This window comes from Corvus kubaryi, unplaced genomic scaffold (assembly GCF_017639235.1).
Source record: "Corvus kubaryi isolate FWS band 111438036 unplaced genomic scaffold, C.kubaryi_AGA036_p1.0 133, whole genome shotgun sequence".
NCBI classification, from domain to species: domain Eukaryota; kingdom Metazoa; phylum Chordata; class Aves; order Passeriformes; family Corvidae; genus Corvus; species Corvus kubaryi.
Window position 1 is genome coordinate 12,562,060 of NW_024580667.1, and position 14,019 is coordinate 12,576,078.

Consider the following 14,019-nt stretch of genomic DNA (forward strand, 5'->3'; position numbering starts at 1 on the left):
GGACCTAATACTCATCTGGGAGACACACATCAGACAGGTCTGCCTCTGGGCCTGCATCCCAGAGAATGGACAACATTTAATAGCAACTAACATACAGAAAGTCATACTGGGTGATTTAATAGTCCTTTTTCATGCTTAAATTGCATGAAAACAAAAAAGGAATTATCCCATTGTCTTGATGGAAAACCTAAAGGAAAGCCACTGTTTTAAGGGCTCTGTATGACAAACAGGAGCAGCTTTTCTTGGAGTGTCTGTAATGTAGCAACATTTAACTGTCTACTATAGTTGTCGCTGGCTTCTAATTCTGGCTTTAAACACTGTGCTATCAGCTGGTGATTCAGCTGCTACTACATGCCAAGCTGACTTTTTCCCCCAAGCAAATGCGAAAAACATAATTGGCGTAGAAATCATTGGAGTCACCCTCCTTATTGATAAAATCATCTTCACTCTGGTAGGTAGTATCAGTTCCTCAGTTTCTACATAAAACCACCTCAAGCTCAAAATGTTTCCTGGTTCTAAGTATAAATGCACGCAGTGTTTAAATCCTGTAATAAAAGTCCAACTGTTCATTAAGTGAATGGTCTTAGCAAAAAGATTCATAGGCAGGAAGTATGGTAGAAATTTTCCTAATTTACATTTTGGGAAACTTATATCTAGATGCAGAAAATACATTCAGGTGCATGACAACATATATTTAAAGTGGACATTACAACACTACTACAGGAAAAAATCTCTAGTTTAATGTAATTATTGTATTTATAACATGTATTTTAAATACAGTGGATTGCTAAGGATTCCTGTTGCTGTCATGTCCCTGTATTTGGTACTACTGTAAGTAGTGTAAAAGCTGTAAGGCACTCATACAAGTCAGTTAAAGCACCAAGGAGAAAACCAGAATAAAGACTACTGATAGCTTTAGATTCAGTGAACTCGGGAGTCTGACTTAACACAGACAGAACAGCTGCTGAATTATTTACTAAATGATTTTTACTTGATTTGTTAAAAAAGTTGGAAGAAAGCAGGCACCCCAAGTATCCTGCTTGTACTCAGAAAGTCATGTAAATGGGGCTAAGAATCTTCTGAGCCTTTCCCCAAAGGAGCTCCTGTGCATCCACGCCTGCAAACATATCCCAAACCATAGCCCCAATGCAAATTACCAACCCGATGACTGTTATCCACTAAGGAACCAGTGTCAGATCATAAGCAAGTCCGCAGGAGGTTAGTTTACACTACTTCAAAATTTTTCAATGTCTTGCTTTTCTATTCCAAAATGGAGATGCTATATTTTAAAAAGTGAAGTTAATCTTCAGAGTGAAGCTTGGAACAATTTTTGCCATACTTTTAGACAGAGATTCACTCGAGTGTGATTCTTTTCTTCGGCCCAGTGAACCTGGATGAGAAAACTGCTCTCCACAGCAGCTGAGCAGAGAGGAGAGAAATGAAATCCTGCACCATCATTTCCTCTTTATGACTACAGTGACCAGAGAGAATAGGAAAATAAGGGGCTGAGAACTGCTCATTTTCAACTGCTGCTTACCCAAAAGCCAGTGGTTTTATACTGAATGGTTTGTCATTAACTCCTATGACTCATATTGCAGTACAGTTGTCTGAAAAAGCATTGACCTTGAAAAGCAACTGCTTCAAAACACATGCTCATTATGTGAAGAGAGTGAACATATATAGCATTATAGCAGGAAGCTTCAACACCAGGATTTTGTACTGAGTAAAAATAGAGCAGAACATTTTGATCGATGATGAAACACTGGGATATTTTAGGCATCCCAAAAAATGATTTTCAGATAATGGACAGTACAGGAAAAAATTAGGATTATCAGAAAAAAATCTGTAAGGTAGAGTCATGCAGCACTAAACTCTTAGAACATACTGCAAGGATCTTGGTACTGTGCATAAAGCTTCAGCTCTCGAAAGCAAAGAATTCCACCAGAATCTATTGCGCTGCCTGTTTTAGTAGCAAGTAAGAGTAGCCCTAGAGAAGAGCCCCCACTCAGAGAGCTCGTTCTCAAGCAGAAACCAAAGGCAAAATGTGCTGTGCTTTGTTATTTTATCTTTGAGTACCTTTTGCATGCTTAGGACATATAATGTAGAACACATTGGTTATTCTGGCCTGAAACACTTGGAAAAGGCATAAGTACAAACAGAAATTCTGTGATAATCACTCTTATTTACTGCCCCTGGGAGGAAAGGTATCCAGCTTCATGCAGGTGCAATGAGGTGTAGCAGCAAACATGCATGTGGCAAGCAAGCTGATGTGCTTTCACATTAACTGAAAAGAATAAATTGGAAGCATGTTGCATTCATGCTGCCATAGAGGGATTCATACTGCAGACAGCTCTTCTTGGGAGCCAATTCCTCATGCTTGTTTTAGTTATTCTTCAGCAACCCTAATCTCAGCAGGCAGCCTGGCTTGGAAACCCTCTGACTGCCAATGTACTACTCCCTTTACTGATCCAATCTCAGTTACATGAGTAAGGATTTTGTCTAATGAAGGAGTTACTGAAATAGCTGAACTTTTCTTTGGAAGATAAATGGACAAACACTAATTCTCCAAGTTAGCTTTTAGTTTTGCTCAAAGTAAGACACTTAAGGGGCAGTTACACAGCTACCATTTAGCAAAAGCAAGAGAATGTCAGGAACTATTGAAGCAATTCACATAGATAGTTCAAGATAAGAATCTTAATCCCACAAGCTGAAGCCCCCAGTAAAACTTGGTCTAAAAGTCTGGCATTAAAAGCTTAAAAATCAAAAATCAAATCTGAACTGTTTGGAGGTGCAAGTTTTTTATTTTTCATGTGGAAAAGGAGCATTTATTAAGTGGAATAAACCCCAGATCTCTTATCTCATATACAGAATACCATTCAGAATTTGCAATTTCCTGATTTTTTTTTTACAAATTCCATTAAAGAACTGGAAAGTATTAAAATGTAGCAACAGTCATACTGCACACACAGCTGAACATGCTCTAAACTAACTTGCCCAGATGTTGGTAACCTTTTACTTTAAGGAACAGTGTGACTATAATTTTACACTGATACTGACACAGCAATATAATAGTCACGTCCTGTTTTCAAAATATTGTATTGTTCTGGAGCCTTGAAACTTAACAGTGGATAAAGTTTTAAGCCTTTTACTCTCGTACAAGTGAGGGTTTTTTTGTTCTTTTCTTGAATGACAGATATTTTGTGTTTACATATATTATATACATATAATAATAATAATATTATATGTATAGCTCCTATTTTTTATTTTGCAGAAATGTATGAAATAAGCTAGAGAAGATATGAAAAGCTGCTTGTCATAGCATTACTACTTTGGTATGGACATTAAAGATCTAGACAAAAATGCCTTCCAGAAGCCCCCAAATAGCTTGTAAGCAGTCAATGCAAACATTTCCAATATGATGTGAGATACACTACTGCATGTTGGAATTTATTCTAAATTATTCTAAAGAGATGTTTAGAACTATGACAATGGTAAAGATAACTCAGGCCAACATTCTGGCACACCGGCAGAACACAATTAAGTATCTTGACTATACCTACTGATTTTGCCCAGCACAGGACAAAGCTTGTATAAGAGAATAAAGCATCTATTCTTGAATCAATAAGAAAAAATTGAGCAAGTTTAAGGTCATTTACAGAAATTAAACTCTAGCAAAGAAAATATTTTCTGGAAGGATGAAAAATTTGCCTTTTTTCAAATCAAGTTGTCTGAAGTTCAGAAATGACCTAGTAATTTAAGAGTAAAATCTGATGACAAAAGTCAAGTTTATAACATCTTTATTTTAAAAGGCAGGACAGTGGGGACAGAGCGAAAAAATGCACACAAAGACAAGGGAACATCTGTGACAATTCAGTCTAGCAAACATTCACAGAATCTTTGACAGAAGAAAGGCAACACAGAGCAATAGTATGAGAAGCAATATTTTACAGTAGTGGCAAGTCCAGGTGGAATACATGTCACTCATAATTAGAGATGAATTGTCATGTACCAGTTAGGTATGTCAGTCAAACATCAAATATTTATCATAAAATATTCATCATAAGATTGATGTAAGCAGAACCACATTCCATTAGAGCTTTCAACATTTTCATAAGCATTTACACAACTTCTATACAGAAAATTAAGTAGAGGAACATAGACTCTTCACCACTCAGGAATCTGATTAAGCTGCACTTATGCACAGAACAATTTTGCAACAACATTAGACCATTGCCAGGACAACTTGAACAGAGTTAGCATGTAGAGCTGGGCAGGAAACATTTTGGGAAAATAGGGAGTAGGAAAAGAAAAGAGAAAGATAAGCATGTGCCAAACTAGCAGTAACTTGGTGTTGCAGGTACTGCTATTCCTTCCATTTCATAAGAAGAAATGCTTATTCTTCTGTGGGTTCTTCTCTCAAAGGAGCTGTTCCACTTTGTGAAAATACTTGAGTACATTATTTGGAGCAAGGACTTAAATCTAAATGTCTCAAAGTTAATGAAGGGCCTTTCTCACTAGGCCATGTTCAGCACCTCTGTGGTCCTTTCACTGTTTCAACAAGATGAAACAGCTTCAAGAGAATGTATTGAGGGAACCAGACAATGTGCTCCAGAATAACCTCTAACTTCTGGTTTCGGGCATTCACTTGTTTGATCTAAGATCTTGGTTCAAGCCCCTGGTTTAAGTAACAAAGACCCTGCACTCAAGTTCACATTCTAAAAAATAATGCTGCCTTCAAAATATTTGTTATTTTGAGAGTATCTCTGGTTTTGACTGGCAATTCCATCCTGGAGCTGAAGAATCTTCACAAAAAAGGGTTAGTGGATATCAGCCAGTTCCTTTGAGAAGTTCTGGGTTTGGTAATTTGGCATTATAAACAAAAAGCATACTTCATAAAAAAAATTCCCAACCAGCTCTAATAACATATGAGATTTTTAAAGTTCAGAGTTAAAATAACATTACATTTCTTTGCAGTCAAGACAACATATTGCTGAATGATATATAAAGCAGAACAAGATTTCAGTTGTCTTATGTTATATGCAAGATAGAAAGATCCAGATATGAAGGAAAGCAAAATATGTAAAAGGGTTCAACAGTAGGAATAAATACCTTCTTTAGCCACATAAGCCACAACATAAGTACCACCTTTTTACATAAATGACCGGTTTCCTCAGCTAACTTCCAGAAAATGGATGTAGGTGGAGCTACTGAAGGACAGGAAGCAGACTCTAGTGAATCAGAGCAGGTGAGAAGGGTTCTGGAGTAAACATCTTCTATTACTGACATAGGTATAAAACCTGAACACAAACTGAAATACCAACTGTCCACCACCCACCACCCCCCTTTCTCTTTTAAGCACATAATTCACTGGCTATTTATGTGAAAACACATGAAGTCAACAAACCACTGAAACACTTCTTTAGATTTCATGACCTTATGGCCCTTTCGGAGAGAAGTGTTTCAAACAGTGGTACAAAGCATAGTTTAACCATGCAAATGTATGCAGTCCATTCCTCCCACCAATCCTTTGAAGCTCCATCTGCTTATTTTTATTCAATGTGCTTTGCTGTGATTTAACAAAGTATAAGAGTATTTTAGAGCCAAACAGCTCTCAGAGAAACAAAATTAAGGTAATTCCCTTTAAGTCCTGCAAAGCTATGTATATGCTGTCATTTTACTAGCATAATTAAAGTTAAGTACTCTATGTTATGTAATGGAGCCATGTGATGCTTTTAATCTTTTAAAATCAATATACACCATTAAGATGTTGCTTAGTCCATTTTCCCATAGAATGTATTCATTTCCTTCTGTGTGTAAACAAAAAGAGCAGCGGTCCCCATTGTAGGGTGAAAATATTCTTCATTAATGTAGTCCTATTTTATATATGTAAACATGCATTTTGATATTTTTTCCACTTGTCTGACAATCCATGCTTCTGTAATCCACAAATTGCTATACATACTACACACACACAAGCACTCTGTACTATCTTTAACTGAAGACTAATAGCGGGGAAAAAAATTGTGAAGGACTGGACAAAAGTATATAAACTTTAATGCATTCATGTTATGGGTGCAATGAAGTATTTCTTGCTGCTCAAAAGGGGATAGAAAACATGCCATGCTATGCCAGTATAGTTGAAGGAAGCAACAAAGCACATGGACAATTGCAAATCTCAAGAAAAGCGTGAGGCTTTTTTCCTCCTCTTAAAACCACTTTTTTTTCTGGCCATTCTCTACACGTGTGTGCAAATTACAACTCACCAGGTATCAAAGGTGGTTTGTCTCTTGGAGTGGTTTGTCACCGTGGTGCTGTCTGCTGGTAACACCGAGGCTCTGTTTGACACATTGTTTTCTATGTAGGTACTCTCTGGACGCGGAGATGGAACTGAACAGAGAAACAGCAAACAATGGCCACCGAGCTCTGCCAAAAATCCCAGCTCCTGCTTCTCTGCTTCCTCTCTACCTCTTACAGTAACAAGACAGTGAAGACTTTGTGTACAATTGAAAAAAAAGCTGACATTTTATGATCCTTGTAGGGTTATATTGGTTGTAAACTGAGACCATCATCAGAACTTGGCTAAGTTGTTACTAGATTTGAGAACACTTCTATTTGTAGGGAGCTGTAAGTGTGATTGATATTTAAAAACAGGAAAGAGAGTAAGAGGTTGGAATACTGAATTACTAAAGACATGAAATACTATAGTTTACACTTTGTGTTCACTTTAGACCTTAAAAAAAGTAGTACCCATTTTGGAAAAAAAAGAATTGGATTTTCAATGTTACTAGGAGATTATCCACTAAAAATTAAAATACCAAAATTGGATATGATGTATTTTTCAAACAGACATACTGTGGCTTTGGAAACACACAACTACATACAGACTTAGAATGTAAATTTATTAGAATTACGAATATCACTAGAAATACCTGCACTGGATTAAAAATTGACCAGACCCTTGGTCAGTTGGAACATTAATGCAGCATCACATTATACAATCTATAAAACAGAATCTTTAAGTTTTTGTTCAAGCTGTAGTACAAAAGTATATGCTAATAAATACTGATTTAATACAAAGGTTAAAAATGATACAAATAAGAATTTACCTTTTTCACAGTAACTTGCATATACTATTATCACCAGTTTTACATATACTATTATCAATGTATTATTTAAAATACAATATCATCTTCCAAAAGCAATAACTAAGTCCATCTAAAATATATTTGCTTGACAGATACAGCTGAAGAGGAAAAACCCTCTAGTTCATAATAAGGAATTGAATAAATCCCAGACCTACAGTTTCTGTAGCACATGACTTACACAAAGTCATTCTTCTTTGGAACTTTTGTTTCACTATGTATAAAAAAAAAGGATAATCCACGTCCAATTTTAGGAGCTTTTTAGGGATGAATGAAAGCAATTCAGGATTGACAATTCTTAAGGATTCTCTGTTGTGTTTGCAACAAAAACTTACATTCAAAAGCATCGCTCAAAACAGTGCAAGCTCCAATTCTGCTCCCAGGTTTTAAAATTGCAGTGGGACGCTTGCAAGGATTGTCAGATTTTAACGTGTCTAAATCAGGTCATCAGCCAACCGACCAACCTGAGGGGATCAGAGGGAGATTTGTGACTCCACTTAAGGTTATTAGGTGACTCATAATCGAATTTCAGCTGATTGGGACTTCTTAAGGTTCAGGGGAGCCCCACAAGCCTCCTAACACTTGCAGGACAGTAATTAGCCTCTTGTCATCTTTTTCAAAACAACTACCCAGGTTTAGCCATGAGACAGCTGCTCAGAAATCATCATCTGTGCCATTACAGAACAGTATCTATTTGTGTGTGTCCATACACAGACATGTTTTATTATTTATTCTGAACTGGAATTATGTAAGTGTGCTCTTGCTTGTAGGAAATGCTGATCTTTAGTAAATCTTAACAAAAGAAATGCCATAGGTTTCAAGCCATGAAAAGCTAGCATTACACTTCCATGCAACACAGTATCTGAAACAGATCAGTATGTCAATGTGCTACAAGTGCATAGGTGTTTAGATAGAGTCTTTACATGAATTGAAAATAAAAATTAACAATATTAATTGACTGCTTACTTTGGTAATATTAGTTTATTTTGTTAATTTCACCCTGGTAAATTATATCCTGCTGTACAAGGTAGCACAGTGGATATACTTCTCAATTAACGTGAGCTATCATTTACAAATAAACAATATGGTACCAATGCAGGTTCTGCAACAGTCTAGCTGGTAAACTCAACCTCTGAAAGTGGAGTAATGATACTTTTTCCAAAAAAATGTTGTAGTTGTTCATGTTAATTCTCCGTATCCATTTCTACTACTTAATTTATACTCGAAGCTAAAATTCTTGATTAAATTAGAAAGATCCACCACGAAATTACCTCTGTAAAAGCTGCCAACTCTTCTCGGAACAGGGTCATTATACAGAATTCGATTTTCCTTAGTAGATGCTCCATCTTCTGCATGTGGATCATGATATGCTCCACCCTAAACAAAAGAACAATAAACTATTTAAAATGAAAGACTGTAAACTGATTTGCAGTTTCTAACCAACATGCATAAGCAAGAAAACTCCAAAATTCAGCATACAATTTTCCTTTCAAATTATTAATGACTGTCAATATCAAATCACGGTCTACATAATCAATAATTACTTGGTTGTGCTGCTTGCTTACTTCTTTCCAAAATGACAGGAATGGCATTAACAAAAGTTTGCTTCTAAGTTGTAATTTTAAAGACTTGAGTCTGATTCAGGCCCTCAGATTTTCAACGTGAATGAAATCCAGCTGTAACATCTCTGGAGGAATCTTTTACTGGAGGCTTGTTAAATTAACTTCTGATGGAATCTGGTCACTTTGCTACTGGCAAACTTTAAAAAGCAGGCAGGAAATGCATCTCATTTGTGATAATTGCAACACCAAAGGACTATGATCTCTTATCATCTCTTATCTCTTAACATCATTACCTAGAGGTACCAACAGTCAAAAAATCTATTGTATGCAAAATAAGAGAAAGTCTCTGAACTAAGAAATCTATAGGCAAAGTACTTCAGTCAGGATAGCAAAAAGCATATAATTACCTCTAATTTATTCTGTTTTCCTGAAAACAGTACTTCCTGGAAGTACTTCAAGTAAAAGTTTAGGTGAGCCTTTAAAAACATCCTTATGCACATAATTTGCCACCAAATATGACACAACCCCACTCTCTTAAATTAATCAGAAGCTGCAATTTTTCCCCCAGTATGGACTGAGCACATGAAATTTAATGCTCTCTACAAGACCCTACAGGAAACTCCTGAAATTCTACTGAATTCATACCCCTGTATGAATTGAAATCTAGAATGTTCAAGAAGGACAAAGGTTAAAAACCAAAGCCACAAAAAAACCTAGCCAAAATTAAAAACTGGGATTTCAATTCACCGCATGAGTGATTCGCAAAATCTACTTTGCCTTTTGTGGATGAAGATCTGGTCTCACTGTCTCAGAGAAAACAAACTTTGAAACAAAGACCATAACTGCAGCTAAAACAATAGTTCAAATCCCAGTTGGATTCTTCTAAAATTTACCAGATGCTAAAGCATTTGATTAAATTACTACTTGTATTAGATACCTCTTATAATCAGCAGTTAAATTTCAAACACAAGACAGTACTGGCAAATTGTATTTGATTTTCTTCTGCTTAACCCTTTTTGTGTACATTTAGTTTAAATGTAAAAAAAACCCTTAAAAAAAACCTGTTGTGTTGAGACTTGAAAAGCCCTAAAACTAAGACTGGATGGGAGTTTTTTCTTGATTCTTTTCTTTTAAAATATGATTTAAAGCGTGGCAAACAAAGAATGTTTTTCTTTAAAAAGACTTGGTAGAGCTAAAAAGAAAATCAGTGAGAAACTAAAAACATGGAAATGAGGAAACTTCACGAAATATGAGCAGAGAAAGAAAACCAGGAAAACTGATCAGAAAAAATAAATATGAAAACAGTGAAGAATCTATGAGAACACATATTATTCATGGGCTTTTAGTTTACTAATCCTGAGGGAAGTGAAATTTTCTGACTCCTAATGCCTAAAGCAGAAAAGGGGGAAAAAAAGGTAGGATAGGAAGTAGCCAAAGAATGACTTCTTTGTGAAAATGCCTTTATGAGGCATAAGGAGATTGACAATTTTGATTTTTTTACTGAAAGCAGTAAAAACAAATAAAAGCTCTGTGAATTTACACACTTAGCATCCATTTCAGACGAGTCATTTTCCTTTCACACTTCTAATGGTTGAAATACAGATTTAAAAGCTTTAAGTGAAGGCTGAAGTTTTAAAAATACTGACCATAAGAGATAAAGGCAAGTTCTTTATCTTGAATGAATAGACTTTCCAAAGCAAACGAAAATGAACAAAATCATAAGCATGAAGATGCACACTGATTTTTCTAACTAAAATAAAAATTTGTCAAGCAATTTTCAAAGACAAAGAATGATCCAATAAAAACAACTGGCCTCTAAATAGTAGGAAATAAAATTAAAATTACTTCAAATTACTATCTGCTGCATAATGCAGAAAATTAACTGAAGATTACAATGTAGCATGAGCTTTTATTATCAAAAACTGAAATGTTGACATTATTGCCCTTCCAAATAATATCCTGAAGAATAAATAACACTTAATTCGACTGAAATGAGAGACAGAAAAATAAGTACACAGAAAAAAACTGGGTTTGAAATGGAGGCACTGTAATGCCTACCAGGTAGCTTTTTAAAAATTATTATTCCACTGCACTTCTGTTATTTCCTCATGTTTGAATACACATACTCTTGAATGGAGGAGATGTCTACATATGAAAAAACATATCTTTTTTATCTACTGGACTGAGGAGACAACCACTACCTGAAACTCTTCTTTTTATGATACTTGTACCACATTAGGTCAGCTACACGTATTTCTTAGTCAGCTACACGTATTTCTTAGATGAACTACTAAGTAGGAAAAGTATTTTAGTTTCTCAGAGTAAACCATAATCTTTGGACCTTAAATATTATTTGCAGCTCTTTGACTTCAATTTGTCAACAAATCTGAACTAGATGTTCTCTCCTTAGAAGTCAGTCTATCCCAGGTGTAGGCATAGAGAAACAAACACTCCTTTATTGTATTTGTCTCTGCACCATTTTGTTAATAGAGGAATTTAAAGCTAAAATACAGTCATCTTTACATATCTGATGTGTAAAACATGAGATGATAATTCAGAAGTGTTACGTAAGGAATGTAAATCAACACCAGGACCAGCCTGTCCTCTACTCCTTAATTAATGCTCACAGAAGAACACAACCAGGCATCCACTGACAGTAACCACTGCGAGGAGTCAATTTACCAGTGGCCACTACAATCTGAAGAAATCTTGCAAGCTTTGATATTTCTCTTGTAAATTATGGTATTTCAGCAATAATGTCCTGCTATAACTCCATGAAACACTGGCTTCAAAAATTAACATTAGCATTCGTAACAGAAATACATACAAGAAAAGCTAAATAAAAACACAAATGAGAAAGATAATTAAGCAAAATGATACAGTAAAAATGACATCAGACAATGTAACCAAGGACTAAAAACAACTAATGAATATTTAACTTTAGAGACAATTTTTCTGTTCTCACATTTAAGATAATGGTATTCATAGTCCAGTTTTTAAAAGTACCTTGAAATATTCAGCCCTTCTGAAAAAAAAGCCCCCAACAACATCCCCATGCCTTACAGGACAAATAAATAACTTCAAAGAAACAAAGAGAACACAGAAAGCAGGCCACTGCCCCCACATGAATTAAGAAGAGGAAGGTAAACCTTCCATAAGAGGCAATATTTTGGACTAACCCTATTAGAATCTTCCGTACAGTCTTCTCGTGATGAGCCAACAGACCTTGTGAGTGACTTATGCTGCACCTGTGGAGATAACAGTTGCAGGCTGTTTGCTCTGGCTGCCATCCCTTGCCCTATGCTTAAGCCACCCTCTGAGCCCTTTGACCTCACTCTGTCCCGGCTCACATACATAGAGTGTCTATGAGGGCGCTGCTGTGAAGAAAAAGGACTGGTATAACCTAGACCATAGGAAAAAGATTCATGTGGAGCAGATAGAGAGTGGGAATGGCTTCCATCCATGTGATCTGGCAGTTTTAATTCCTCCATTGTTTTGGAGTGTCTTGTTGATGGTCTTCGGGTGTCCAGGGTACCCTCGCTGCGGTTATTCCTTGCGGATGGACTGAGCATAGTTCTGTTATCACTGTGCCGGGGAGCACTTGGACTGGTAGGAGAATTCAAGTCCATACAGCTGGATGGAAAATACCTACTGGTGTTTGGCTCTGCAGCTTGGGCCCTGGCTTCAGAAAGGTTGCCCACAGATTTTGAGTCTGTCAGAACTCCATGGCTCTTGGACTTTGTCCGATAGGAGGGACTCTTAGAAGACTGTGGGATGGTATCGATGTAGCTGTGGCGACTGTGCTTGTCGCTGGGCTGCAGCGTCCCAGTTTTGCTTTGAGAAGTTTCCATAAAGGAGTGCCGGTTCTGCTGAGATCTGGTGTTAGACTTCAGGTACTTTGTGCCCGAACCATCAGAACTTTTGGTGTCCACATTAAAATCAAACTCTGTTTTTCCCTTTGGTTCCTTTGGGCTGAGAAGATGTGGCATGTTATTATTTGTTATATCCTTGTTGCCAGATCCAGGTGTGTTGCTTGGTTTTTTTGCATGCATTGGACTAGGTGCAGGTCCAGGAAGGTTTCCATTTAAAAAGCTTTCATTTGCTGGAAGCCCCTCTTCTCTCGGCCCACCAGCCCCTAGCGTCTGCATATCCTTGCTGTTTGATCTGTGGTGTGACTGCAAAGCAGAACTTTTGCTGGCTTGATTTCTATATTAAAATGCATAAAGAAGCATTAATATACCAGATTACTTATTCTTGTATTAATAACTTCAAAAAAGTACACTCATTTCAGTTGCCATTTAAACCCACAAAATTTAACTGCAGTAAGATCAAATATTGCCAACTGAGGCACCAGAAGCTCCACTAAAATAACAGATTTGCAAGCATTCGTACATTGTTTCTGATTATAATCTGATGGCAAACCCAGCTTTGGTTAATGGTTTTGCTGACAAAAACCCTCAAGATATCAAACCCAATCACAGAAACTCCAACATATATTTCCACATTTCTGCATGTATGTGCGTACTATGTGAGTACATCAGTAAGTTAAGCATTACATTAAGAAAATTAGCTGTATATCAATTGAAAAAATCTTAAATACACCTGGCATATCAAAGGAAGGTAGAACAATCAAATATGTCAGCACTGTCAAAAAACCCTGATACAATCAATGCTCCAGGCTATCTAATGTATTCCTGGTTTGGAGGGGGAGGGGAGAGGAAACCAGGGAAAAAGAGGTTATTGTTCAGATGGAGTGAGCCTGAGTAAGCCCTGTAACACCAAACCCCAAACCAGGTCTACCACAGGAACCCAGCTTTTGTGGAACTTGGCACTATCCCAGTTTCTGGCACACTAACTCATTCCAAAGCTGCACCTGAAAAGCTCTGCAACCAGTGATTTGGTGCAAAGCTACTTGGTGGTGTTCTTAACCTCCACTCTACTTTCCAGCTCTTCTGGTTTGGTATTACAGGACTGAGATATGAGCTGCTTCTGCAAACACTGAGCCTGAATTTTTTAGAGCAGGATTTATTTTCTCAGGTTTTCTGGCAATAAACCAGTTCTGCTTCTGGACTTAGGCTGGCACTGCAAACTAGCCAAGACTGAGCAGTGCTGCAGCTGTACTTGTTTGCCTTGATGGACCTAGGCAGGCTATGAGCAATTAAATTATTTCTGTAGTGAATCCATGATGTAACTCAGATATATTACTGAGGGTTGAAGTGAGCGCTCACTATGCCTTTGTTGACCTTTCAGTTAATTATAACTGGATAATGCTAGGCATTTTTATACCTAGGATTTTTGTAGCAACCACTTCCAGT

General features: G+C 36.8%; 1 protein-coding gene across 7 annotated transcripts in view; it reads right to left on the minus strand.

Moving 5' to 3' along the window:
* The window catches only part of CDKL5 (cyclin dependent kinase like 5), a 130,678-nt gene that overhangs the window by 15,256 nt on the left and 101,403 nt on the right, over window positions 1–14,019 (minus strand). For all 7 annotated transcript variants that reach the window (XR_006017570.1, XM_042037017.1, XM_042037008.1 and 4 more), the window contains 3 exons: window positions 11,884–12,910; window positions 8,414–8,519; window positions 6,264–6,387 (listed from right to left, as the gene is read on the minus strand). Coding sequence is in view for 6 of the 7 variants with exons in the window: in XM_042037017.1 (XP_041892951.1) it covers window positions 6,264–6,387; window positions 8,414–8,519; window positions 11,884–12,910 (1,257 nt within the window). In the remaining variant the exon portion in view is untranslated. The remainder of the gene's footprint in view (window positions 1–6,263; window positions 6,388–8,413; window positions 8,520–11,883; window positions 12,911–14,019) is intronic.